Here is a 27,013-nt window from a genome sequence, read left to right as displayed (position 1 = left end):
GTTTCGTAAGACTTACATGATCGCTCTTCCACTTAGCTTGCTACCGTGACCCGTTGCTCAATCGCCGAGGCCATGAACGCGATCAAGAAACGTCTGCAGACCCTGAAGATCGAGAAGGACCTGGCGATGGACAGGGCCGATATGTGCGATCAACAGGCGCGGGAGGCGAATCGGCGGGAGGAGAAGCTGCGGGACGAGGTGCGGGAACTGGCGAAGAAGCTGGTGCAAATGGAGCGCGACTTGGAGCTGAGCAAAGGCCAGCTGGAGAAGTCCAACAGAGACCTGGAGCTGAAGGAGAGAGTCTACATCGTGGTCAGTAAATCGTCATAGTCGCGCGATACTAGGTGCTGCGTGCCGATTTACTTAAGCGGTACGCTATCTCTGATTTTGCCCGGGGACAGACTCAGTCGGAGTTGGCAGTACTGAACAGAAAGATGCAGCAGTGCCTGCAGAGCTTGGAAAAGTCCGAGGAGCGTCGACTGACGGCTCAAACGAAGCTGGCGCAGGCGATGGAAACCGCGGAGGACGCGAAACGGTCTGTTACGTATTCAGGGTGATAAGACGGAGAGTTTTAGGCCCCCGAAGGCTCTGCGTCCCGAGTTCTAGAACGAGAATGGTCCCTTTCAGTATCTGCAAAGTTCTGGAGAACAGGAGCAAGCAGGACGAGGAGAGGATGGACCAGCTGATGGGGCAGCTGAGAGACGCGAGGCTGATCGCCGAGGACGCTGACACGAAGTCGGACGAGATCTCTAGGAAGCTGGCGTTCGTGGAGGACGAATTGGAGGCGGCGGAGGAGAGGGTGAAATCCAGCGAGGCGTAAGTTTCCTAAGATAATTGTCGATGCTTGTTGGCTTCTACGCGAGGAAGAACCTGCGTAATCGTTTGCAGGAAGATCATGGAGCGGGAGGACGAGTTGTTCATCGTTGGAAATATACTGAAGTCTTTAGAAGTGTCCGAAGAAAAGGTACCGCTGGCTTGCTCGTCGAGCAGCGTCTACGGATTAATCGTTTGTAACGCGTCCGGAGGTTTTGCAGGCCAATCAGAGGGTGGAGGAGTTTAAGGCCCAGTTGAAGGAGTTGAAGATGAAACTGAAGACTGCCGAGAAGAGGGCCATTATTGCAGAGAAGATGGTGAAAGTGTTCTCGAAAGAGCTGGACGCGAGAGAAGGCACGTTCCGACGTTCATATCCTCTGTACACCTCGGTCTGTCTGTACTTCGCTAGGCACCTCCCCGTTAAACACCCTCGCGTTCTTCTTTTCCAGACTTCCTGTTTAGGGAGAAAGAGAAGTACAAGTACATCTGCGACGACATGGACTCCACGTTCGCCGAGCTCACCGGATACTAGTGAAACTCTTGTAACACCCATGTCTCTGTGTCTCTTATTTTTTAATTAAAAATTCAATTTCTACCGTCACTTCGATCGATCGGGGTCAGATTTTCGTTTCCAGGGGTCGAAATAACGGTGAGTCTCCTGAGTCGTTTGTTTCATAGTACTTTACAGGATATCAATTTATTTTATCGATCCTACGATCGACACAATGCTTCGAAACGTCGTACCGCCGACTTAATACAGTTTCAGCGCGCGACGTGGTGGATCGCGTCGCCGCATCTGCTTCGCGATCGCGCGAGACAGCGAGAGAAATCGCGATTCTCGATACGTCCCTTCGCGCGTGGCCAACGCCACCGTGTGGAATGCTCGATACGCAGGCACACCATCTCACATTCGCGCCGTCGTTCCCTCCATCCTTTGTCCCTTCTCATTCCCTCCGTTATTTTTTATTTTATTTTTTTTTTTTTTACAACGATGCTAATAGTAGTTACAGTAATAATTGTTCGTTTGATTTGCTCGCTCCTCATGCCTTCGTTCCTTCGCTAACGCGGACAAACCGGTGGCGTAACTTTCATTTTGCCGTCGGCACAAAACCAGCGTGTTTCGAAAGATCGCGACCAAGGAGAGTTCAATTAAACCGCAGGGGTGTAACATCAATCCGGACGACAAACAACCGATTCCTCGATCTTCCGAGCTTGCATTTCGAGCACCGCTAATGTTCATCGAGTACTCCAAAACTGTTTCCCCATTCCCCAGTGAATTACTTTCATCCACTCCTGTCGCCCGACTTCTAGGGAGCCTCTTGTCGCGACCGACCGCGCGTGCACGGGCGCGGAGCGAAGCGTCAAGTGTATTTCTAGGTGTCCCAAGTTACGTCACCGATTTAATTAAAACGCACCGTTCGCAGCATCGCGAGGCTCGACCGTTCGACCCAACGATTAACGCAGGAAAGAAATGATTGGCAGTAGAGTCTTGTCTGTCCGGAGGATTCCTGGCTCCTCGACCGATGTCGGGGATCGCGCGCGAAATATCGGTACCGGAAAATCAACGACTCGATTGGCCAACGCTTGCGTCGCAGCTAAGACTCGCAGTATTACCCAACGCGATCAATGAACATCGTACAGCAACATCGCGACGCACAGCGTCATATCCGCCAGTCACACTGATATGTATAAAAGAAGAGAATTTGTAAAATCCATGGCACGCAATGTTTACCGCAATCATATTGTATCGATATCGTCGCAGAACGCTCGCGGATGCTTGTCGCCAGGAGCCAGAGATTCTCGGAGACGGGGGGGAAAAGAAAATCGGTACGAGTGTGTCGAATGAACCCGGACGATCGTACACGGTGCTCGTTCGACGGACGTCGGTCGGTCGCTGAGATAAGGAAGAATGTACAAAAACTTTTGTCGCAACGTCGACAAACGATACCCGCTTCCCGCCCGAGGATCTAACAACTTAATCGAACTCTACGAGTTTGATTGACGTGCTTTCTCGTATATACACCCATGTATGTATTCGTATGTATGCGTCTTACGCGCGCTTTAAGTACATATATATCTATATAATATATTTATTTATATAAATTTATATATACGTATACCTATGCCCTGGTTCTTCGCAGTGTCGCGCACGCACACGGAACTCAGCCTCGCCAATCGAATGAAAGGAACGCGGGGGAGGCGGAGGGGGAAGTCCATCGGGGCTGTAGTAATTTCATTAAAAAACCATTTCGGAAAAACCGTATTTAACCCTAAGCGCTGTAGGAATTCACGCGGCTATCGATTAAAAGATCGCGCGAAGTTATTGTTTCCGGTGAGATAGGACGTCGGCCACGGCTCTGGGCCCGTTTACGGGTAGTCCGCGGGGAAATGGCAGTGCCGTTGAAAGTCTTGGAACTTTTAGCGATCACGGTGTATGCACGGATACGCGCGTGAACGTTCGTGTTTTACTTTCGAATCAGTCTGAGGGAGCTTTCGGGATTCGTTGCGAGTAGCGTCCTCCCGTTGCTGTGCGATTTAAAGCGGGGGATGCTGCGACGCCTTCGAGCGACGGTCGCAAGCTATCAGCGGGGATTCGAGGATCGTCGCGCGTCCGTGGGAAATGCTTGCCGATTCCAGTCTTAATCCACGCGGCAGCGGGTGCAGTCGGCTTTGGAAGCGTTCGAATCGACGGCGGATTTTCTGGGGAAGCCGGCCCTCTCGCCGCGGCGCGCGCGGTCGCCGGGCGTCGCGACGCCGCGGGTTTAATTCGAGGACGTAGCGGTTGGGTGGATTTAGAAATAGTCGGCGTGCCTTTAAGTTAAAAGTGCGCGACATTCGAAGAGGGATGTCGGCTCGAAACGGTGGCGTCGACAGAGACGCGGGTAACGACGGTTCGGGGGGCCGGGCGTCGTTCCCGTCGCGTCGGTAAATTTACAGAGCGGGAATCGGAGCGCGCGACCGCGCCGCGGCGCGTCCCCGCGCGAGAAAATCGTTCGGACCCGGCTCTCGCGGACGTCTTAGGATTAATAACGGACTTAAAGTAATCAACGGTGTGTTAGACGTACGTATAAACTTTACAATGCAAACAGAGCCCAACCGACCGGGCGAGCCGCCCCTTGGAGGCGCGCTCGCTCGATCATGCTGCCGATTAATCGCCGTAACGTTCCATGACACAGTCGTAACAGCTGCGCGATTAACGGCCAAATCGCCGCTCTCGGCTACGCACCCTCGTCCCGATTCTAACACCACGCACGCACCGGGCACAGGTGAGCATCGCTCTAGGGGTGGCGGAACGGCGCCGCGGGTTCGCTTGGCGAAATTATCGTGCGGCTCGAAAAGACGTGATCGAACGGAGGGTAAGAAAAATCAGTCTTGCTAAGCGGACGGAGCGTCCTCTTTCCCTCCGAGCGTCGTCGCAGAGACTCCGGCGGGTGTGTCGAGATTTTTAAACGATAGGGAACTATGCGAGTGATTCGTGAAAAATTTTATACGGATCAGAAAGTTTCAACCGCACGCTGGAAGTTTTAGTTTTCTGCGCTTGAGAAGTTCAAACAGAGGGATAAGAGAATTCTTGAAAAGTTCGCTTGCAATTGCAGAGATAAGACTGCCGCTGGTGCAGCTGCTCGCACTGCGGCGCTTGCAAAACGAAAGATTGCTCAAGAACGGCCGCTTAAAAGTCGCAGCGTGTCGCAACGGGCGATTAGCCGATGACGAGCCGGGGAACTGATTGAAAGCGAGCGCGGAACGCGGTTGCAAAAAATAACGACGGACTTGTCTAGAATCGAGCGAACGAATCGTGCAGGCCAGCGTGACGAAAATAAATGGTCCCGGTCGGCATCGGGCAGGGGTACTCTTAGTGTTCCTGATTTCTCGATATTTTTTGTCTCTCGAGAAATCAGAAATCAGATCATACTTCTCGAGAATTCTTGAGAAAATGAACAAAAAATATTACAAAATTTATATTTTTGGAATAGTGTTGATAATATTTATCGAAAACACAAGAAACCTGTAACTAATCGTTCGTTCCTGTCTAATTTGCACAAACCTTGTATAAATGGAAAAACAGATATTAAATATAATTGATATATTTATTTATTTAATACAAAATTTGTGCAAAGCGAAACATTACTTTTTTATTTTAAAATAGTTTTTTAATCTGTTTCTTTTTTTGTGATAAAATCTGTAGCTTTCGAAAACTTTCTTTCGATTTGAGTGGATGTTGACTTGATCCTATGGAGGATACAAAATTATTTATTTTGTAGATATAAAAGTTATGGTAAATTGGGTGTCCTTCCAGTGGACTCAAAAATATGAAATTCCTTTGTTAAAGTTCGGAATTTATCGTGTTCTTGGTTGATACTAATTTCTTGGAGGCTCTCTGCGATTGCTATCTCTAATTCTTTTCTTAATGATAATTCTTCATTTTGAGGACCCGTAAATTTTTCAGTATTTTCAGTAGAATCATGGTTACTGTTATATTTCCCGAAAAGTTTAGCTACTTAAAAATTGTTTTGCCGTTATATACATATCTGTCGTGGACATTAAATGACAAACCCGTCTTTTGAATCTTTTTGAAGAGATTTTCCATTACCTATGCAACAATTTTATAAAGGATACAATACTTTTGTCTCTTCTTCTTCGATATTTCTTCTTTAATAGCCACAAGAAACTCATTACTTAACTCGGTAGGTATACCATTTTTCTAAATTGTTAAATAAGAATTTAAGAGCACCTTCACCAGTCAATAATGTCGAATCTTCTCAACTGAGATTTTCTATTGTAATTCATGTAGGTTCTAAAGTTACTAATAAGATTTATTATAAATTGTAAATGTGTGAACTATCTGAAAATTCAATTCCGAAAATAAATGAGATTTATAATAATTTTCGTAAACTTAAGTTTCTCGAGAAAAATAGTATTTCTTGAGAAATAAGAAATAAGCATTTATAAAATTTCTCGAGAAATTCTCGAGAAAGAATTCTCGGGAAGGAACACTAGATACTCTACTCGCCTCGCGGGTAATTAGTTACGCAACGATCAATTTCGCCGAGGTTGCGCGGTGATGTTTTGTCCATGGAGCTCCGGAGGCTCCTCAGTTCCAGCGAGCTGCTTAAACGGTAAGCGGTAATTTGTCGCGAAGCCCGAGGGACGTTCGACACCGGATTCCAAGCGATCGCGCGACGACGCTCGGAGGTAGAACTCGACGCGTCCAGTTCCACTTTGGAACGCGAATTTGCCCCGAAATTGGGCGCGGCGTCGTTTCCCACTGGCCGGCCGACGCTCCGAGGACTTCTCCTGTGCCCCTGCTCGTACGTTTAAGTCTTTGGTCTCGAATGGGTCGCCCGCCGGCAAACGAGTCGCAGCGGTCTGAGCAAATTGTCGTTTGGCACGCACTCCTACACGCGGTCAACTCTCATTCAACCTATGACCATTCACTCGTCACGTACGCGTACGCACTCACGCATCGCACGGATGTAATAACCCCGTTGCGTCATAGGTAAGGAGGAGAAAGGCAACGGAGGCACGCCGCGTTCGAGTTACAGCGAGCCGCTCGACGACAATAGACGGTGCCGCGCGTACCAATGGGTTTCGATGCGTTCGATCGATCTTACCGATCACCCACCCACCGCGCTCCTCCTCGTTATCTATAAGCGGTCCATCTGTCGACTCCGCAGCAACGGGTATAATTGAATTTTTCACCTAATAATCGACAGAGAGAAAAATGGGGGGCAGGGTTAAGGACGCGCGTAGCGCACCCTGTCTTTCTTTCGATTTTTTTCTCGTTTTCTTTTTCTTCCTTTAAAATCTAAACCGCGTCGAGACAGCTCGACGGGACACCAGATAGAAGGATTCGTTTACCTAACTCTTTTGGACCACGAGGGCGGAGAGGAGGGGGGTTTGAAACGGGGGCATACCTTTCGACTACCGTGGACATCGTGCGGGAAGAATAGCGCAGGAGGCACGCGGGGGGCAGAGAGGGTCTGTGAATTAAACGGCGATAGAGTAGTCGGAGGAAGGATTATTTTGGGTGCTCGGCCTTGACCACAGAGAGCTCCTCAGGCCCAGTTTCAGCTTCTTCAAGGAGTCGATGTCGCACTCGGCCTCGCTCAGCTCCGGCCGCTCGGTACGCTCGCCGTTCCCCGCCACCACGTTCCCCTGGTTACCTCCTACGAATGTCGTCTCCGCGACCGATATCGGCGGTAATAGCGTGCGTAGGGAGCTCCTGCTGGGAACATGCCATCTTACGAGACGGCCAAGCAAATGAATTTATACACTGGGCGAAGTGAATGTCGTTCTGTGACAGATATCTTTCGCGTCATTGGTGCTTTAAAGCTCAGTCGCACGTATGCTTGTAAATAGGTATTGCGACGAAAGCGACGAATTACCTAGAACGTCCTCTTCGAGGGAGTGACTTCTGTTCTGACATGGGTGAGATGTCCGATGAAGTGCTCGACGTACCGTGGTAAATGAAGTCGGAAACGGCCCGAACTGTGGGGAGAAGCATTGACGTTAGACTGGCGAGATGTTACCACTTGCAAACCGTGGAATAGAACGTACTGTGTTTGAGTTTGCCAGCGTCCAGCTGGTTGGAAGACTCCGTGCGAGAGCTCGTCAGTTGATCCGGGTCAGACTCGCTCTCGTCGCTCTCGACGTCGCCCGGAGTTTGTTGCTTTCTCTGCTGCCGTCTCCTCGACGAAACGCTCTTCATACTCTGCAACCGTGCAAGTTCAATTCGTTCTAAATATACCGTTCCCATCGCTCCGCAGTCCCGACAATCTCCAAACACCCGGGCGATATGAATTGGAAGACCGCGATCAAGAAGCTTGGAAATATAAGCGAACGTTACTGTAACACAGATACTTGATTCGCTTCGCGAGGATAGGAATAACAAAAGCTTTCGTGAATACGCTATCGAACGAAGAGTCGCAGCTGGAAACGCTCTTTTCGGGATGGAGATATTGTAAAAGTTGGATGCTATTTGTTACTGATTACTTTGTGTCGAAGCTTTCCATGATAACGTACCGCCGCGGCAGGTGGAGGGCTTGCGCACCCTTCGGTCATTGCGTGCTCGTGGTACATGAAACTGTGCAGGAGCGTGTTGTTCGTGTGGAGACCGGCCGCCGAGGCCTCCGCCGCGTCTCCCAGTCCTCCCAGCCCTCCCAACCCTGCCAGGCATCCCCCGCCACCTTCCGAAAGCTGGAACGTAGCGTACGGAGAGATGTCCTCCGCTGTCTCTGTAACCCACCAGAGGCATTGCCTACCTTTCAAATCGCGTCGTGATCACTTCTCTAGGTGTCGATCGATTTTCATCATAACAACACAATCCACGACGCTACTTCGCCCGTTCTTTCTCAACAACCTTTTCGCTGAAAGATGAATCCATCGCGAGTGGAGCGCACTTGCACTCGATACGCCTCTGCTTCAGAAGCACTTAAACATATAGAAGTCTGTGAAGAGAAGAGAGTTCCCTCATAGTATTCGCTTCAGACGGATCGATTCATCTCCACACGCTGTACTACAAGCTTCGGAAGTTACGCCAGACCTCTAACAATCTCTGTTTAACCATTTCTTGACGACTGTACGCGTTGCCGCGAGGAAGTGCTATGTCTACGGAGGGGCAGTCGACGAAGACAGAAGCGATGCGGGAGAAAACGATCAACAAAATACGCTAGAGCAAACGTGTAAGCGCATGATCGACGATATGGACGATGGGTATGGTCGCGTAAGAGGCGCGGAGGAATCAGACACTAAAGGTGACCTGGTGAAGAGATGATGCGATAAAATAATCCACCGTCGCGTGGCTGAGCCGCAATCTTGGACAGCGCTACGCGTGCGACTTTTACCTGAACAGCAATTATAGTACCAAACCTGGCTGTCGTCCGTATCGTAACAAAGGATCACCTGGAATCTTTTCGGGCCCCCCGCCTGTATTCGCCGCCTGTTGCAAAGCCACCTTGTGGATGGTAGCGTAGTAACGCTCCCTCTGGGTCTCTGCGTTCTGTTGGTTCTCCTGCGACTCCTTCATGGGCCGTTGCACTCTGTCTCCTAGATACCCTGAGACATTTCGCACCGTGTACTAGCGATCGATCTGAATTCCAAGGCTTAACAGCTACGGTACGATGCGATTAACGAGTGGCAGGACTCTGTGGCGCAACTTACTGTTTCGCCAGCGGAAGGCCACGATCACCACAGCAACGACCAAAGCGACGGTGGCCACGATCAAAGGCAGCATCACTTTCACGTCCGCGTAAAACGGCACGGCCGACGAGATCCCGCGTTTCGACAGTTCTGGGGGCGGCGGTTCTGCAATGTTTCAGGAACACAGTGCTTTTGGATACGATTGTTTCAACTTGAAAGTCATCACCTGGCCGGATTCGTCACGCTTCCCCTGTTCGATTTAACTACGTGTAAAAGCTGCGGCTATGTCGTCAAGCTTACCGCCTTCCTTCGTCAGCGTCACGAACGTGAACTCCGCCTGATTGCTCCCAGCTACGTTGTGAGCCTCGACCTTCAGTTGGTAGACGGAGCTCGGTTGTAGGTTCGTCACGACGAACCGCCGCTGCATCTTCACGCTGTTCGACACCAGCGTCCAGTGGAACTCGTTGATGGGCCTGTACTGAATCACGAAGTACAGAATAGGGCAGCCATTATCGGGCCACACGTGAAGCCGCAGGACCAGAGTGGTCGAGTTTGGGCTGAGGAAAGCCGCGGCTGCCGGTATCCCTGGCGCTTGTCCTTGAGTGCGAACCGATAACACCGGTGACGACGGGCTGCTTCCGATTTTGTTGTGAGACGTCAGGTACAGTTGGTACGTGTTTCCACACAGGAGTCCCTGGACATCGAAGAAGCGTCCAGTTTTATTTCCACGCATTTATTCTTCAGCCCATTCACTCGTACCTTTAGCTCGTGACTAGTGGCGTGGCGAGACAGCTGCAGTTCGTCCAAGTTTCCATGAGTTGTTCGATAGTGTAGCGTGTACCCCGTGAGTGGAGCTCCTCCGCTATGCCCAGGCTTCCAATGCAACAGGATGCTGCTCGACGTGGAGCTCGTCACATAGAGAACAGGCGCGCTAGGTGGGACTGCGAGCGAAGGGAAGAAATTATCGTATGATACCTGCTGTGCCATTTGGGAGATTCAATGGAAACGTTCGCTCACCCTGGACAGTCAGGGTGTAATGCAACTTGTCGCTACCCTGCGAGTTTTCCACTTGGCAAGTGTAGTTGCCGCCGTCTTGAGACTGCAAATTCGACAAGACGAGCTCGCCGGACGGCAAGATCTGCACGTTCCTGGTCGAGTCCGGGCGAATTTGTTCCGTGGAGCCTTTGTACCACTCTCTGGTGGGATCTCCGACAGCGTTGCAGGATAGAGTGGCGGATCCTCTCCAGGGCCGCACTACGTGGCCCCCGAAGGACGTGATCCTCGCTGGCACGCGATTCGTCGGCACCTGTGCAGCCACCCTAGAACTTTGCCCTTCACCTACGCGGGTGCTACCGGTCACCCAGAACTGGTACTCCACGTGCTGCTGTAAATCGGTCGCTTCGAAGTAGGTACTGGTGGCTGGCAGTGTTCTTTTACCGTGATTCAGCTCTTCTCGACCGTCTACAACTCTGCCAAGCGGCACTTCTTCTATAGCGATCGTATGGTAGAAATATGATTTATAGGGTCGTTCGTAACTGTCAGTACCTTGTGTACAGATTGTACTTCGTGATAACCCCGTTCGGCTCGAGGGGAGGGAGCCAGGAGATGAAGAGCGCCTGCGGCGAACTGACCACCACTTTTATATCCGCTGGACTACCTGGCACTGTGCGAGAAGATCAGTTAGTGTTTAAAGTTTGCCGTGCAAAATGATCTGCGGGTTTTATGTCTACGATTCTAGATTCTAAATGGACATGGTGCGAAGTTTTACCATCTTCTTCGGTCTGACAATAAGTTACTGTGGTGGGCACTCCGTCCCCGACCCTCGTGAAGGCTAGCACTTGAATGGTGTAATTTGTGTATTTTCTAAGTCCCGTGAGGACGGTGGTCAAGGCGCTCGTTTTACGAACCTAGGAGGACCAATTACTCTACAGTAATTGTAACAATTAATTTACAGCTTTCCAGAGTAGAAGGGTCTAATTCATGCTCACTTCCATTTCATCGACGCTGCGCCATATGTCCGCCAAGACTGGTTCGTAATGCAGCTTGTAGCCTTGGATGATGCCGTTGCTGTGCGTGTTAGGGGGTGGCTGCCAGGACACTTGAAGAGACTGGGATGTGAGTGCAGCGCACCTTACGTCCTCCGGCGGCACACTGGGAACTGATCAATCGATTTTGCGTCAGCATTCTAATTGAATCCGATTTATTGTATCGCAGTGTACGTGCTTCTTTCGTTCGAGAAACTTCCTCACCGTCTTCCAGAGTCTGTGTGAGCAGAGGCTCGGAAAGTGGTCCGGATCCAACTTGATTATACGCCTGAACAACCAAAGTGTACTTTGTGTAGGGTCGAAGACCTGATAGCCGAAGTTCTGCACCCCCTTCTTCGCCGTCGCCAGATACGGAACTAAAGTTGTACGAGGGATTTGCAGAGCTGAAAGAAGATTCCCGCCGTAATGGAGTTCTCCACCTGAACCGCCAATTTCATTTCCAACTATTTACATAATTCAATTCTAAACTATTATATAGAAAGCACGCCTGTCTTAGGCCAAATAAATCGACACACTCGATAGATCTAATTCCCTCGATACTTTAAACAGTTCGGTGCATTAACTCAGCTCTACCATTCGCGTATCATTTCCTGAAATTTCAGAGAAATAATCTCTGAGGAATTGAAAGTCTTTTAAATATTCTTCGAAGAAACGCTGCGCGAGTCAAGTCTCCCTGAGTGTATCGGAACCGATCAACTGTTTTCCACTCACCTCGTTTCTCTGTAGCCAACGTTGAACCCCTGGATATCCCCGTGCCGTAGTTCCGGCAACGGTGGCGACCAGGTGATTAAGATTTCAGAGGAGGACAGTGCCCTTGCTGCAAGATTAATCGGCGGTCCAGCCGGTCTCTGTGGCTCGGTTCGGACAACCAGCTCCGCTGAGGGCACTGATCTACCAGCTGGTCCTTCGGCTATCACGCGTATCGTGTATCTGGTCGCTGGTTTCAATTCGTCTATGAGAGCAGCGTATGGCAGGGGCGGTCCTGTGAATTCTTGTTGCTGCCATATACCACCTGTTGTGACATTAGTTTTTGATTTTGGGAATTTCCGCGATTCTCGACCCTATTCTGCGATCTTTAAGCGTTTATAGCTCAGAGCAACGTTAACCGATTTTCATGAAATTTTAGACACGTATACAACTTACTTCAATCTACAAACGGGGTTTTTGAATTTTCGTTACAGGCTCATAAAAAAAAGTTTAAAAAACGACCTTTTCTATTTTTTTTGCTACTCCGACCAAGTTTGTTTATAATAAAAAATCCTTTTGCGTTGGATGAAGTGTTTTTACTTAATTCTCCTGAAAATAATTAGTGTTACTTTCGTCCCCACGGTATGTTACTTTCGTCCAACCCCTGCAGGACAAAAGTAACAATGACAGTCACTGCGGAAAACTGCCATAACTTTTTAACTACTTAGCACGTAAGGCTGAATCTGGGCTCAAATGATAGTCCAAGAAACATAGCATCTTAAGACATAATTTTCATTTTTATATTTATAAAAGATAATTGTAGGCTGGGCCAAATGTAAACAGTGTCACTTTTCTCCCCGCTCTCCCTTACTTCCTGCCAAATCTTTTTAGATTTTTCATTCTCACTGATAGAACACGCAAGTTTTTGTCACGGTGCCACATTAAATGGCAAATTGGTCATTCATATGCTTTAATATCGCGAATCGCAGCATAATTTCCAACATACTACAACAATTAAAGGGATTTAGTCAACTAACCTCGTTAGTCAACTAGCCCCGGTCTCCCCTACCCATCTTTCACATTCGTCGTCGTTAGTAATCTGTGAATTCGTTAGTAATGTTAATATCTTTACCATCGCCTTCTTTGTATTGAAGAATGTACTTGGTCACTTCGCTGGTGTCTTGGGATTTGTGTTGCCACTTTACGTTGATACTTCGACTGGCAACCATCGCGGTTTCCAAAGAATTCGGTGGCTGCGGTGGCTCTAAAGCGGAACGAATTCTTTATGCCATACAATCATTATGTCGTCGAGGTATCGTACCTTGTACGAGGAGTTGCACCAGCTGCTGGTCACGACCGTAAAGGTTGCTCGCCTGACAGAAGTACGCGCCGCTGTCGGACGCTTCGGCATTAGAAATTTGTAACTGCGCTATTACACCGTCCGGAGTTACTTCTCGCTTCACTGTAACCCTTTGTGTACAATAAAAGTCTTATAAGAAACTTAAAGAAAAGCACTGCTTGACACAGTGCATAGATCATGATCGGCGCACTAGCATCCCCTATCGATTGTTTCTAACCAGCCCTAAAGAATATACTACCCAAATCCTGTTCAATAATTAACTGGCCTACGTTCGTATACCTGAGAACCTGATCGACCTTTAACGCCTGCTCGTTATAGAACTTAGCAGACTATATTGTGATCAGTGTCTAGCCCCCTAACTCCCAAGCTAATTAGCTTTACCGATAGTTCGTCGAGGGGTTCAACTCGATTTTGCCGCCCTTCAGCCAAGTGACGGTGACTGGTGTATCACCGTGCACCTCGCAATGCAGCGTAGCAGTGTCAGCCTTTTTCACTGTGACGAGCCTCGAAGGTGCCGCGAAGTATGGAGACGCTATTGAAATAAGAAGAAAGGAGACGCTTAGAATGCTGGACCCACGCGTCGTCCACGTTCGCATCTCGAGAAGCAATTTCTCGTTCACGGTGAGAGTTTACCATTGTCTCGTAACAATCCCGCCGCCATGTAGCAAAGCAAACACGGACTTACAGTTCACTTTCAGCTGGACCACTTTCCCGATACCGCTCCCGATGCCGTTGCTCGCCTGGCACAGGTAAAACCCTTCTCTATCTTCCTTCACGTGTTGCAACAGCAGCGTACCATTGCCGAGGATTTTCGTGTACGCTCTTTCCCGCAACTCCTCGTATTCGCCGGATTTGCTCCCTGTTACCCAGAGACTACGGGTCAGTTTCGAAATGAAAAACAATTGAATATAAGGGAGACTTCGCGGTATTTTCAGAAATGGGTACTCCCCTTGTGGTGCATTAGGTATTTATCGCGCACTTCAGTAATCTACCCGTCAGTTTTCTTTATAAGTTCGTTGTTATACAGACTGCCGGGTGACATTTGAGATGAAAATTTAGTGCAATAAGTATTAGTCTTTGTAATTGCGTCGTCAATTATTTACTCGTGTAAGCTATGGGATTTTTGTCCCATTTATATAATAATAATAATAATAATAATAATAATAATAATAATAATAATAATAATACAATAAGTAATTCGATTCCCAATCGCTTCAAGGAATATAACAAACAACGTTGAAATGTTCCATAGTGGATAGAAAATCATCCCCAATCGATTCTTTAATCCCCCTTAAATCGATTCTTTTTCCCCGAACAAAAGTTCGCAGGGTTTTCCCAGAATCTGCCCCCAAAATTCTTACCGGTGGCTTTTTTCCAAACGATGGTAGGAGTAGGCACGCCCTGCGCTTGGCAGTGCAACGCGACGTGCTTGTTCCTCTCGACGCTCACGTCCGTCGGCTCGACGATCCACCGCGGCGGCACTGGAAACCAGAGCGCGGAGCTTTAGGGGTGTCCGCCAGGGAACTCGCATTCACGTTACTTTTACTGGTCGTTAGCGATTTAGAGACAGGTACGTCGTGATAAGAGAGTTGTGAAAAGCGCGGCCAAATGAAGGACGAGCTCGTCGACGGCGTGGCGCAACGTCGTCGAAGGGAACAGGCGCCAGAGATCCCGTATGTACAACGTGACACGCGGATGCGCCGCGCGAGAATAGGCGCGCGACGACGCGGCCTGTCGTCGACGAGTAACCCTGTCGTTCCTTCTCAAAGCGATTCGTCCAGCGCCCGACGCTGTACAGCGGCGCGGCGATTTCCATTCTACGCGCGCGAGAAATTTTGAACGATGCCCGGGGGGTGGGTTGGGGGGTGGGGGTGGAACAGTACTTTCGTTGTAGGGTTCACGCGAATGGTGGATGGCGAGAATTCGCGTCATGAGAAAAGTGACAGAGAGACATTAAGACAAAGTGAATGGCAGGTTCGTGGGTGAGGTATAAGTATGGAGGTGGGCTGGAGGTCGATGCGTGGCGTCGTTCGCGTGGCGAGCTACCCTTCCGTCGATCCGGATCATTCGCAACCGGTCACAAACGACGAGACTTTGCTTCTACGTGGGATCACCAGCAAGCGATGTCAAATTTACACACCCATGAACAGATAACCCAAGGTACTAAAAAAAAAAAAGAAAAAAAAAGAAAGAAAGGAAAAAGAAGTGGGGTGGTGGACGATAAAACGAAAAAGAATATCGTGGAAATAAAAACAGAAGGGGAGAGACGTGGTAGTGCACAACGAAGCGTCTATCGAGACTCTGTCAATATCTAGCTACGAGCTGAAACGAGATCGTTCACTATGAGAGGTGCATGGTATGTCGTCTAATGCGGAGACCGGAGGTGGCTGTTTGCTCGTCGCACGCCGCGCATCGATGCTGTTACGAAGAGTTTTTTTTTTTTTTTTTTTTTTTATCGAGGCTTGTCTTAGTCGGGTGTACTGTTTGGCGGGTTCTACATTTTACGGTGGTGAAAAACGCTGCACAAGCGAGATACTGTGAGTGGGAGTTCCAACGTTTTACAAGACGGCAAATACCGGCCACGCATTAACGCGTGCGACAATATAATATATATATAGATATATATATGTATCCGTGTATGTGGGTGAATGCAAGTAAATGTTAGTAGAGGGTCTTGTGTACGTGTGTAATGTATTTCGTGATAGAGAGATATATAGATAGACAGAGAGAGAGAGAGAGACAGAGAGAGAGAGAGAGACAGAGAGAGAGAGACAGAGACAGACAGAGAGAGAGAGACAGAGAGAGAGAGGGAGAGAGAGAGAGAGATAGAGAGAGAGGGGGAGACAAAAAGAGAGAGTGAGTGATAGAGTGATAGATAGAGATAGAGATAGAGATAGAGAGAGAGAGAGAGAGAGAGAGAGAGAGAGATAGAGAGAAAGAAGTAGTTATTCTCGGAAGTAAAAGGCGCAAAATCGGGTGGGATGTGTGGGGTACGGATGAAGAGCATGTCGGCGGAAGACCGAAAGATATATAATATCGTGGAGAGGCGAATAATAATATATATATGTATATATAGATATATATCAAGTACCCGCTTCTAACGACTAGTTCGATGAATACGAATTTAATTAATAATAATACGTACTACTAGCCTACATTACCGTGTCGCGTGGAAACGTCGGGGCATGTGATCATCAGGCTTCAATCATCGTAACATTCTGTATCTTGATATTCTCGATATACGGATGTTAACGCGTTCGTCGAAAAGTTCTGCTTCTACGAGTGACAATCACTTTTGGGGGTTTCAGACGAAGGGAGTGGCAGAGCCGGGAATGCTAGCCGCGCTTCGTGCCCCGCGGTTCCACGGCGACGGAGGAGATATAAAAAAGAGTAGCGTGACAGATAGAAAAGACAGTGAGAAAGCATGCAGAAGTGTAATTAAAAGTGGTTGCCTTCCAACGAGCCCAAAGGAGAGCCAGCGCGCGCATAGGTTGGTGAAGATTTATTTTTGGTTCGTGAGCAGAGTGGGCACGTGCTCGTACTCGGGGTGATTCAAAGAACGCTTAAGAGTTATATCGAAAAGTAAATGTAATATGTACAGACGCACACGTAAGGTTTATACACATATAATATATAGATATGCAAGAGACAGAAAAACCACTACGTTCGTAAAAAAGATCATGCAGATAAAGTTTGTGTGTGATGCTCACATACACGCACGCACGTACGCAGGCCAGAAGAGAGTTTCGTTTGTTTTGTACATATCATTTCATATCTCTTTTCATTTTTATTGGTTCAAATCTGTTGCTGTTGTCGGTTGCTCCGTTTGAAAAACAAAACGAGTAAAATAAGGAAAGGTGCAAACTGTTACCTTTATTATTCGGTCAAGTCAAGCAAACCTCGGGGGGTCCACGAGATACCGACGCATTCCCAGAGAGCCAAAGCAACGTAAATGTAATACACACTGTGTCTTAGGGAGGGACTCATCGGGAATTCGTGGGACGGTGGACAGCTCGGTTGACTAGGGGGTTCTGATGACGAACGCGTGATCTCGCTGGGAAATAGACTTGATCTAATTCATTGGCGCGTATCCTTTTGAATACCTAGCTCTCGCCAGACTCGTGAAATGATCGTCTTTGATCCGGGCGAGAACACCTCGATGATTAACGATGATCACGCAGGAATCGAGTTAGTAAGCGTTATGGCATGACGATGGTAATGGATGATGGTAACGGTGACAATGAGGAAGACGAATTCTTCAGGATTCTTCGGGATACAGTGGGGGATCGGGTTCTTTAGGAGCAGCCTCGACCTCGACGACATTTCAATAATACGTTTACAATTTCCAAAATCATGTAATAGATAAGAAAACGCTAGCTTTAGAATCCAACCAGAAATATGTGTTCCAAATAAACGATCTCCCTCTACGTTTCAAATCATTTTGAATAATTCGGGATGCTTCAGAACAAACCTACAACCTCATCAGAACTTAAACGAATGAAGAAATGGAATCATAAAACTCCTCATCGTTGACATAATCAATCCTTTGAATCCGGCACGTGAGAGATGAATAAAGAAAGCTATCATCGGTCAAACTACAAAACAAAATACTTGAGAAAGTAAGACTATCACAGCTTTTCGACCTCTTTACTGAATTCTATTTAATGTATAATTAGAAAAGTCAGTAATTTCAACGTCGCCTGTTGAAAAGTAACTTTTTGGACGAATTTATAAAAAAAGACAAATAATAGACTAAAGCGAGGAGTAAGAAAACTATTATTAATATAGTCGAAATGACTGGACCCGCTGGTGAAGAATTCGTGGAGCGTCGAGATCGATGAGCACGGCGGCCAGGGCGAGTAGATGGTGGGGATCATGATGGAAATGGGTCGCCGATCATCTAGTTACCTTTTACCTGTAGCTTGGCCGTGTACCTGACCTCGGCGGCGGGGTTCGCGGCGACGCAGGTATAGTCGCCGGAGTGCTCGGCCGCGAGGTTCGTTATACTGAGGAGGCTCGAGTAAGGATCCAGTTGGGAGACGTTTGCGACGGAGGCGAGATTCGGCGGCAAGGGAAAGGGACTTTGGCCGTCTTTTAGCCAGGATATAGTTAGGGGCGGATCACCCGCCGCGACCCCGCACACCGTCCGCGTCCGCATCCCCTCGGATAGTCCCTCTTGGAACGTAAATGGCTCAATAATAGGGGGTACTGGAAAAGGTCAAGAGAGAAGAGAGAACCATACGTGAGAGCGAGAAAAAGATGGCACCAAAAATAAAAAAAAAAGACAAACGCAAGAACCTTTGTACCAGGTACACATGTGTCTTTTATATATATATGTATAAATATATATATGGTTCATATAAGTAGCGGTATGTATATATATTATATATAGACAGTAGTACGTCAATGTATATGTATAGTTATATATATATATATTTATGGAATATAATATGTATATATATACGTAGAATATGTACAATAGAGGCAGTATAGTAACGTAGCAATGTAGAGGAGAGAGAGGGTGGCCCCGCCGCGGACCTGCCCCTGCCGCCCTTAAACACCTTGTACACATAATTTGGCATCGCACACTCACGCAGCATAACGGTCGTTCCCAACGCATGAGCTAGCATTCGTCGATCGTTCGGATAGCGGCACTTACCCCCTAAGTCGAGCGACAGAATCGAAACGCACGGGCTATCAGCTCCCGGTGTCGAAGCGGAGAACAGCCGCGGCCGCTCCGAAAGATCGACGGGGAGAGTGGAGGGAGAAACATGGGAGATGGTAGTGTGGCAGGTCACGTGCAGGAGGATGCGCCACGCTAAGCGTGAGCCTTCGTCGAGTCATACGTCAACCAGGTCTCTACGTTCCTGCGTGACGTCAGTGGCTATATCGTAGTGATACCCATCGCGAATGAACGCGTAAGAATTGTACGGGCTTGTGCGACATTCCCATCGATCCTTCCACGCTGAAAGCTTATTTACAGCAGCGGCAGCGCAACCACTAATCGTAAGACAGATCGGTCCCGGAGGAGGCGGCACGAGAAACGCGGCGGTCTTGCGTTTGCATTCGCGACGCGTTCTACGGCCGGCGGGAGCTTGATGGTGCCCAGCACCCTCTGCGCGATCCTCACGCGATTCATTCCCGAGGTGTGTGGGCAACCGAGGTGTGTACGCACTCATACGATCCTCAGGCGTACAGATTTCGGGCGGACAGGCGGTCGTCGGGCAAAAAGTGAAGGGGGCCTAGAGGAGGATTACCATGAACCACAAGCCGCTGCGTGTGCGATACCTCTGCGGCCAGATTACGGGCCACACACGAGTAGTTGCCGTTGTGATCTGGAGATAAACTTTCAATCATCAGTATGCTATTGTACTGGTCCATATTGGTCACACTGACTCGCTCCGACGGGCCCATAGATCGTCCGTCCTTCAGCCACGAGATCGAGAGTGGCAGATCGCCTCTTGTCACCGAGCACGTCAAGGTGGTACGCTCGCCGAGGTGAAGATCACGATCTGCCGTGAATGGGCTAATTTTGGGGGGAACTGGAATAATAACAACAACGACACCTCGTGAACTCGAGAACCACTAGACGACGATATACACGACATCCTGCAGCCCATCAGCCTTCGTCGTGGAAGCCTAGAAATTTAGCCCCCCCTATACTTTCTTACGATACCGTTTGCCTCTCGAGCAACGCGGAATCATTCGACGCGTCCTCCTACTCGCTTCGTCTTCGCCGCGAAGGTTATTGGCCAATCCCTTGGCAGTCGTCCGCCTCTCGTCGAAGCACCTGCAACAGTCGGGGAATTGGGAATCGAACGTGAAGCCTTACCGATCACTGCGACGTCCCCGGATCTCCTAGCGCTGTGCCCCTGCTTGTTCCTCGCCGAACACGTATACACGCCAGCGTCGCCCTTCTTCTGCACGCTCGAGATCACCAGCGTGCCGTCTGTCAGCACTTTCTGACGAAGATCGTCCGGCAGCTCGCGGTTCGCTCGCTCCCACTTGATCTCCTCGATGGGGTAGCCCGCTACTGGGCACTTGAGGCGAAGCGTCTCACCCGCGACCGCGGTCACCTTTGGAATCAGTCGAATGTACGGAAGACCTGAATGGGAGAGACAAGCGATTACTAAGTGCACGTTCATCCTTTGTGATTCGAAGGTTCGAGGAAAACGGAAACAGTGAGAAGAAGAAAGCGGGACTTTAACACCGTCTCGCTGACGGCGAACAAGCCGGGGCTTTTTGAAAGGATCTTTTTCCATATTCATATTTTGCAATTAAAAAGCTATGCATTCATTTCGGATTTTGCTATAGTCGGCTTCAAAAGCTCCGCGGATATTCCTCGTTAACGTGGTGCACGCAGTCGCGCTGGTCTGACTAAGGACACGCTGCTACTACTCGCACAGTGAAACCTTTCTTTCATGAATAGAATTTGCTGCGGAAGATTAATATAATGAGTGGAGTGCTGGTTTCATAGAAAATGGAATAGTACTAAATTTTAAACAGCTAAATATGCGTTTCGTCTCTGGCGACGTGGTCTGACACCGCACGGGGAAATACTACTTGCTCCTCCTATTCCACTAGAATTCTCTATAACGTGATGTGCAAAACACACCGTTTAAAAGCCGACTTATTTATGCTTTTCCTTCCGTGTAAACAATTTGAAATTTCAGATGGAATTGCTAATAATTCAAGCAACGTTTAAGCGATAAGTATAAGCTGTTTGAAGAAGATCCCAGGGAATGCTCGCTCGTAAACTTCTATTATTAAGTGGAGTAGTAAAACTTACCATAAACGTTGAGACGAGCTGCATGAGTGACTCTTCCAGCTCGATTCTCAGCGGTGCAAGAGTATTCTCCACCATCCTCCACCATCACGTGGCTGATATTAACGTGGGATATAACATCACCGTGAACAGTCACGTATTGTCCGATGACGAACCTTCGAACACGAGAAACGAGTACGTTTCAAATCAAATCGCCCTAAACGATGCACTCGACTAAAAACAGCATTCATTTCCCACACACTACGCTACTCTGCATTAGAAACTTTCGTCCCATTATTGATTCTCAGCGCAGAACAAAACGTTTCGAACAGAACCGCCTGGATTCCCCAGGAGCCTCACCTAAACGCCCACACATCGTAGCAGCAGAATCCTCCACATTAATTAACCAACTTTCGCTATTGAAACCTTCAACTCTGTTTACAGCACGCGGTAACTTTTTCGGTTTCCGATCCACCCTCCGCGGCGGCAGTTATTTTTTAATTACAAAGGTGTTGGTATGTATTCGCCGCGCGAACGAGATGGCCTGATAAAATCGCTAATTTCGTATCTCGAGGATAAAGGAGGGAACGCTGTCTGTGACGATCCAGGCGAAACGGGATCGCGGTGTCGCCCGCGGCTACGAATAGACGCGCGGGTCCACGGACGGCCGTTTTCCTCCAGGAGAGGAAGGAGCTGGTCGAGGAGCGTAAAACGGGAGCACGGGCGAAGGAGCGAGGAATCACATGACGTCTTTTATGCCGATCAGCCGTTGAACCGTACGAGAGAGGACATCGCGTCATATCCACGCGTCCTGTCCCCGCTCGCCTCCTCCATTTCCAACGAGCACGCCCGTCCTACAGCGGCCATCGCGATAAATATTCCAGCTTCTTGCTTGGATATTGCGCTTGAAATTGAAATTGGCTGGCTACAGATGCGGCCACGGTCCTCGCTGCCGGGGGAGTGCATTTTAATTACGGTGGCATCGAGGACGCGTTAAAAGGATCGTTGTCAGGAATTACGGCTGTGCACGTCGCGTGCGGCAATCGAAGGGAGGCCGAGGCTCCCGATTCCTAACGTTCAGTTTACTGTCGGGATATAAAGATGTTTGCTGTGCAGCTTCCATTATGAGGATTGCGTTTTATGGCGGCAATTTGCCCTGAACCATGCGCATCGAGCTGACGCGCTCGCCGCCCCCTATTTTTTTTATCGATGTGTAGGGGAGACCGGGGCTAAAAGTTCCGGGGGTAAGTTCTTCCGGCGGCTCTATCTTCAAAATAAAAAGAGCGTTGTACTTTAAACTATTTTTTCCGTGTGAGATGTTCACGCCACTCTGTCGGCCACTTTAATAGCGTCCGCGACAGCGAATTGTGGGGTTGTAAGCAAGGACCTATTAGTCGCGTACCAGGTAAGTATAAAATTTTCTATCATTATTTTTTGGTCTATTTCAATTATTAAATGTCGATATTATAGATTGATTCGTGCTTATGGATCAAATGACATTTAAGAACATGGTGTAATAGTGTTTATCGTTTAATAACTGCATTATTTTCCAGTCATTTTTATGTTTTATCGAAATCGGAACTTTAAGCCCCGGTCTCCCCTACTTCTTGCGCTGTAACTTGCGGTGTAACGAGGTCGATACCGCCACCGCGATGCTTTTAAGGAATTTAAGGGAAGGATCCAGCGTGGCGGCTTGATTTTTGATTCTGCTGACTTGCGTTGAGTTTCGGGGAATATTTATATCTGAGAATCAGACACTCGAGGGTATCGTTGCTTCGTGGTACCCGCGTAATTATTTGCTTGATATATATCTACTTCGACCAACTCACGCCTTCTTCTGCTGTATAAAATCCACTGAAGTCGCAGGTCTACCAAACAAGTGTCTCCCAGTTTGCAATTTTCTTCCCGTCTCGCGTTGATAAAGAGATCCGATTACCAGTGATTAAGCGAAGCTTACCTTCCATTAGTTGGCAGGGGAAAGCCGTCCAATGCCCAAGAGACTTGTGGCGTAGGGTTGCCTGCTGCGGAGCATTTCAAAGATACGGCCGGTCCGGGTTGCAACGTTTGCTCGATGAACGAGTACAGCAACATCGGCGGTGCATCTGGAATAAAATCAATCCAACGTATTTCCTTACATCAGCCGTCATTCAAGCCGAGTTTCCATGGATCGATCGCACAGAAACTCCCTTCGACCCTGTTCCCCGTATTTCGCGTTTACCTGCGGCTTCAAAGAATCATTTAAAGCGCGCGCGGTTATGATACGTCGAGGAATACCCAAAGGGCTACTCCTCGGGCGAGAAAATTTCTTCCCTTTACTGTAACAGCGGTAGTCGCTCCGCCCGGGCTTCGATCACCCGCGCACCTTCTCTTCGTTCAATGAAAACGGAAGAGGCGTTCGAAGTCGATGACGAATCACGACCCGTTCGACGCGCACAACGACCGCGACGACGCAATCGAATCCATCTCGTTAAGAACGAGATACCGCCCGCCGTCGCGGATGCTACCACGTATCAACGAAAGTAGAACCTCCCTCCCCCGTCGACGGTTGGAATGGCTGGAGAACAAGAGGCAAGAGCGTGAAAGACCACCGCGGGAGAGAGAATTCTTGATTCTGAAAGCCGCCACGCCTGCCGCGCATCGCGATAGAAAACGAAAGACAATGGGCTCGCTGCGACGGAAGCTCGGTGAATATTTCTTTTTCCCTGGATGTTTCTATCTCGGCGACACGGCGGGGAGGGGGCTAGGTATTGTGGAAGACGGAGGAACGAAGATCCAAGATCGAAGCAGAAGTTTCTCCGGCGGACGGAGCTGGAAGGACGAGGGACTTTTTCATAATTAAAAGTGTCGATTTCGTCTCGTCATTAAAAATGCTCGAGCGTTCGGTTTACAAAGGACGGTCCCGTCGTTTATAAGTCGAGGGGAGAGCGGACAGGGAGGACGAGATAGCTGGGGTGCTCGCGTCTAGGTGAGCGCGAAGGGCGTTCGTGGAAATTGATGAAACACGTTTCGATGCCTCCGAGCGATCGTCGATACGTGGTCGCGAGACCGCGAGCACTTCGGCTTCGATAACACAGAATTCCGGGGGCTGTTCTGTCTGCGAGGAAAATTGAACGGCGAGGAAGATGGGTGGCTGGCGTGCCCAGGCACACGCGGAAGAAGTCATTCCTCAAAGTGTTTTAGACACAGTTGGGTGCAGTAATCAAGGGAGTGTAGAGCGCGGAGGGTGAAGGGGAGGAGTGTGAAGTGTAAATGTTTGAGGCAGAGGACGGAAGTTTAAGTTTCAGGCTCCGACGTGGATACAGGAAATCGGAACAGGTGTCGAAGTGAAACATTAGAACACACGTATTTCGTTTTGGACAGGGATTTTTTCCATTGTGGCGTCGTTCTACGCGAGCTTCTGTTTTACGAAGGAATTGGAGGTCCAAAGAATTTCCACGTTTCCTTACGAAAGCATTTCAGAACCCCCGAGGTCAGCGTTTCCACGGTGTACGTTCTCGAAAACGTGAATCTTCATTCGTCGACAAAGTACGGCCCAGCTTGCACACATGCGGGGTTGGAACGAGAAATTTCATAACGCCCCTCGCGCCATAATTTCTGCGTGAACGTAATATTCACCGCTCGCCATCTCGTGTTTTTAATATACGCAAATTCGTGCCTGGTCTTCCCCCCTCGTCACCTTTTCCAGCTGCGTACAGCCGAGGAAATTAAAGTGGCGGAGGATTCGAGCTGAGATCAATAGTTTCGATGGAATTATCGAGTATTCTGCGCGCTAGATTTAGCTGCGTTAATCGACAAGTATAATTCGTGCCAGGTCTTTCCTCCTCGCCACCTTTTCGAGCCGCGTACAACCGAGGAAGTTAAAGTGGCGGGGGATTCAAGCTGGCATATCTACAGTTTCGATTTAAACATCGAGTATTCGGCGCACTAGATTTAGTTGCCTTAATCGACAAGTTTAATTGGAGGTATTAAGTGTCAGAAATGCAAATATGGCGTGTAATGCCTTATCGTGACACGCGAGCGGAACTAAATGACGTAGCAGGTAATGCGTTGGAGGAATTAGCTCGACAGATCGGGCCTATGAATTCAGAGTTTTCGATCAATGCGCTGAAGGGTGTAGAACGCGCGAGAAACTGAGGAAGCTTTGTTGGTAACAAGTGCTTCGGGCACTCACGGAGTAGCAAAGAGATATGAAAAATGATAAATCCGCCGTTTCGACCGTCAACGACAATGACTTTTTTTCGCGCCAGTCCGCGGATTCACGGTACTAGAGACCGGTGCCCCATCCACCACTCCGTCCCTTGCTCGCTCACTGCTCATCACGAAATTGCAACAAGCCAGTGGCCCTCCCTCCCTCTCTGTCCCTCTTTCCAGGCCACGGTACGCCCTTATACCGCGGCGCACCGCTTGCACGAATTCCCTTTGACGTAAATTCCGTGCATTACCGACGCTGACGAGCGAGAGACGCTAACTTCATTGTTGTTTCAAAGGCCCTCCTCTGGCTGCTGGCTTCCTCCCCTCCTCCCTGCCCCTTGCCAACGGGACCCAGTCCCTCTTTCATGCGGCGCTCCTCCACCCATAGGTGGGCGGTCCAGATATAGGGCAAACGGGCGAGAGAGATGCCACGTAGCGGTTACCAAAGAGTGGTGCACGGGTTAGGGAACTGGAGGGTGGTGGCAGGTGGAACTAGAAGAGCTAAAGCGGCGTAAAAGAAGCCTCCTCCACTTCAAAGCGGGAGGCACTGCTCCCTCGACGTAACGGGCCACGTGGTCGACTTGCTCTTTCCACGATAATCGAGTTCCGTGTAATGCGATCGGCAACGCTGACTACCGATCGACGATGCTCTGTGTCACTTTGATGCCCTCTACTGTGTCACTTCTGACACGTCACCTCGATGCCCGTCGATGCCAGAGGAGAGCGGAGCGGATGAGAGGGTGTATCGATTGGGTGAAAGTATTTCGAGGGTAGTTGGGCTGGATTTTCGGGGATCGATGGCGCTGATGGCCCTCGATGCTTCGGTGGGTTGTGGTGGCGGCGGTGGGGTAGGGAAAGGTGTTTCCGCGGAATAAGCTTCGGGAATGAGGGTGTAACGAGGGTCATTTTGGATGAAATTTATGCCGCTCGCGGATGAAAACTCCATGTACGTACATACTCCGAATCGATTTAAATATAACGCTTGTCCATGAAAGATCGGTAACTTAGGCGTCCATTCGATGTCTTCCCTTAAACACTTATCGTCCTCGAAGCAGACCGAAGTCCATTCACCCTGTATTAACGAGAACCTCGATGGCACCGTTCTGCTCGGTGCCACTGTGCGACAAGTATGCGCGAGCTAATTGCAAGCGGAGCGAATTGTGCGCGGCAGAGGCGAGGTCGAGAGAAACGGAAAATGAATCTTCGCGAGTGACCTAATTTGCTGCGCGCCCGATAAAGGTGGATAGCAACGGGAAAAGTGAATTTATACGTATGCATAGACCTATCCGAGGCCGCCTCTCTTCATCTGCAATTCCGATCGAAACTGCAGTGCAACTTTCCGCGTAATTTTCCTTTGTGCTGCCGAAGTCGGAATGAAGCTGAGTATGTGGAATTTGGTAATTGAGATCGGGGCAAATTGGATCGAACGGGGCCGTGCGCGCGCGCGCGTGCTTCTGCATTCAAGTTTCAGTAGCAGCGTCGTGTTAGGCTTCGGTACATTCTAATTCGTTGGTTCCTTTACGATGGACGCCGTGGAAATTTATGCGGATTATTTTGTGGAAATTCTATATTGTTTTCTGATAGAATCGTATGTTTCTACGTACCGCCCAACTGAAGCTCGGCCGATGCCTGTGCGGTGTCGCCTTCCGCCCGTCTGACTATACACTGATACATTCCACGATCTTCCCTGCCAATGCCGTTCAGCCTCAATAATTCCGATTGTCTGCCGGTTCCTGGCAGCTGCCTGCCGTCCTTGTACCAGGTAACAAAGTGAGCTCCTGCTTGTGGATGCGTGCTGACCTCGCATCTAAATTCGGCATTACCTCCTAAATGGACGCTCAGCAACGGCGGGGTCACTTCCACGTGTAAAGGGGCTGTCACGATGAGCCTGAAGAACATTTTCCTTTGTACTGCAATTTCTGCTCGGAGAGCCACGTAAGTGGGCTGTTTCCAACTGCGCGGATGTAATTTAAGGGTTGAATGGAAGAAACTCTACATGTATAAACATTTGTT

The 27,013-nt window shown here is 49.0% G+C and overlaps 2 protein-coding genes across 13 annotated transcripts in view; one reads left to right on the top strand and one right to left on the bottom strand.

Annotated features, from left to right (window-relative positions):
- The first annotated feature begins 22 nt into the window (after positions 1 to 22).
- On the top strand, positions 23 to 1,345 carry LOC143366629 (tropomyosin). Its single transcript, XM_076807829.1, has 6 exons — positions 23 to 312; positions 402 to 535; positions 628 to 816; positions 889 to 964; positions 1,035 to 1,167; positions 1,263 to 1,345. Exons 1-6 carry the CDS (start codon positions 73 to 75, stop codon positions 1,343 to 1,345), a joined length of 855 nt encoding a protein of 284 aa, XP_076663944.1. The 5' UTR covers positions 23 to 72.
- Positions 1,346 to 1,479: 134 nt separating this feature from the next.
- Dscam2 (Down syndrome cell adhesion molecule 2) overlaps positions 1,480 to 27,013 on the bottom strand; it is a 99,529-nt gene continuing 73,995 nt past the window's right edge. For 2 of the 12 annotated variants that reach the window (XM_076807760.1, XM_076807762.1), the window contains exons 7-30: positions 26,605 to 26,888; positions 22,767 to 22,911; positions 20,834 to 20,985; positions 19,877 to 20,149; positions 19,302 to 19,586; positions 14,406 to 14,525; positions 13,730 to 13,903; positions 13,426 to 13,576; positions 13,006 to 13,154; positions 12,817 to 12,948; positions 11,709 to 12,009; positions 11,202 to 11,380; positions 10,941 to 11,110; positions 10,721 to 10,859; positions 10,498 to 10,615; positions 9,970 to 10,421; positions 9,712 to 9,893; positions 9,253 to 9,646; positions 8,974 to 9,117; positions 8,683 to 8,868; positions 7,807 to 8,048; positions 7,372 to 7,525; positions 7,200 to 7,302; positions 1,480 to 7,054 (exon numbers count right to left, since the gene is read on the bottom strand). In XM_076807760.1, coding sequence (XP_076663875.1) covers positions 6,802 to 7,054; positions 7,200 to 7,302; positions 7,372 to 7,525; positions 7,807 to 8,048; positions 8,683 to 8,868; positions 8,974 to 9,117; positions 9,253 to 9,646; positions 9,712 to 9,893; positions 9,970 to 10,421; positions 10,498 to 10,615; positions 10,721 to 10,859; positions 10,941 to 11,110; positions 11,202 to 11,380; positions 11,709 to 12,009; positions 12,817 to 12,948; positions 13,006 to 13,154; positions 13,426 to 13,576; positions 13,730 to 13,903; positions 14,406 to 14,525; positions 19,302 to 19,586; positions 19,877 to 20,149; positions 20,834 to 20,985; positions 22,767 to 22,911; positions 26,605 to 26,888 — 4,882 coding nt within the window. In that variant the 3' untranslated portion in view covers positions 1,480 to 6,801. Of the gene's footprint in view, positions 7,055 to 7,195; positions 7,303 to 7,371; positions 7,526 to 7,806; positions 8,049 to 8,682; positions 8,869 to 8,973; positions 9,118 to 9,252; positions 9,647 to 9,711; positions 9,894 to 9,969; positions 10,422 to 10,497; positions 10,616 to 10,720; positions 10,860 to 10,940; positions 11,111 to 11,201; positions 11,381 to 11,708; positions 12,010 to 12,816; positions 12,949 to 13,005; positions 13,155 to 13,425; positions 13,577 to 13,729; positions 13,904 to 14,405; positions 14,526 to 17,952; positions 18,253 to 19,301; positions 19,587 to 19,876; positions 20,150 to 20,833; positions 20,986 to 22,766; positions 22,912 to 26,604; positions 26,889 to 27,013 lie in introns of those variants that run through there. The other 10 variants (XM_076807759.1, XM_076807767.1, XM_076807764.1 and 7 more) reach the window with 9 other exon arrangements.

This window comes from Andrena cerasifolii, chromosome 3 (assembly GCF_050908995.1).
Source record: "Andrena cerasifolii isolate SP2316 chromosome 3, iyAndCera1_principal, whole genome shotgun sequence".
NCBI classification, from domain to species: Eukaryota; Metazoa; Arthropoda; class Insecta; order Hymenoptera; family Andrenidae; genus Andrena; species Andrena cerasifolii.
Note: the sequence above shows the minus strand (reverse complement) of the source record. Positions and strands in the feature narration are given on the sequence as shown.

Bases quoted from the DNA above. Each gene is read 5' to 3' on its own strand.
- LOC143366629 (XM_076807829.1), top strand. From the start codon at position 73: ATGAACGCGATCAAGAAACGTCTGCAGACCCTGAAGATCGAGAAGGAC. The intron at 817-888 runs GTAAGTTTCCTA...AATCGTTTGCAG, and splicing joins AGGGTGAAATCCAGCGAGGC to GAAGATCATGGAGCGGGAGG. The intron at 1,168-1,262 runs GCACGTTCCGAC...CTTCTTTTCCAG, and splicing joins AGAGCTGGACGCGAGAGAAG to ACTTCCTGTTTAGGGAGAAA.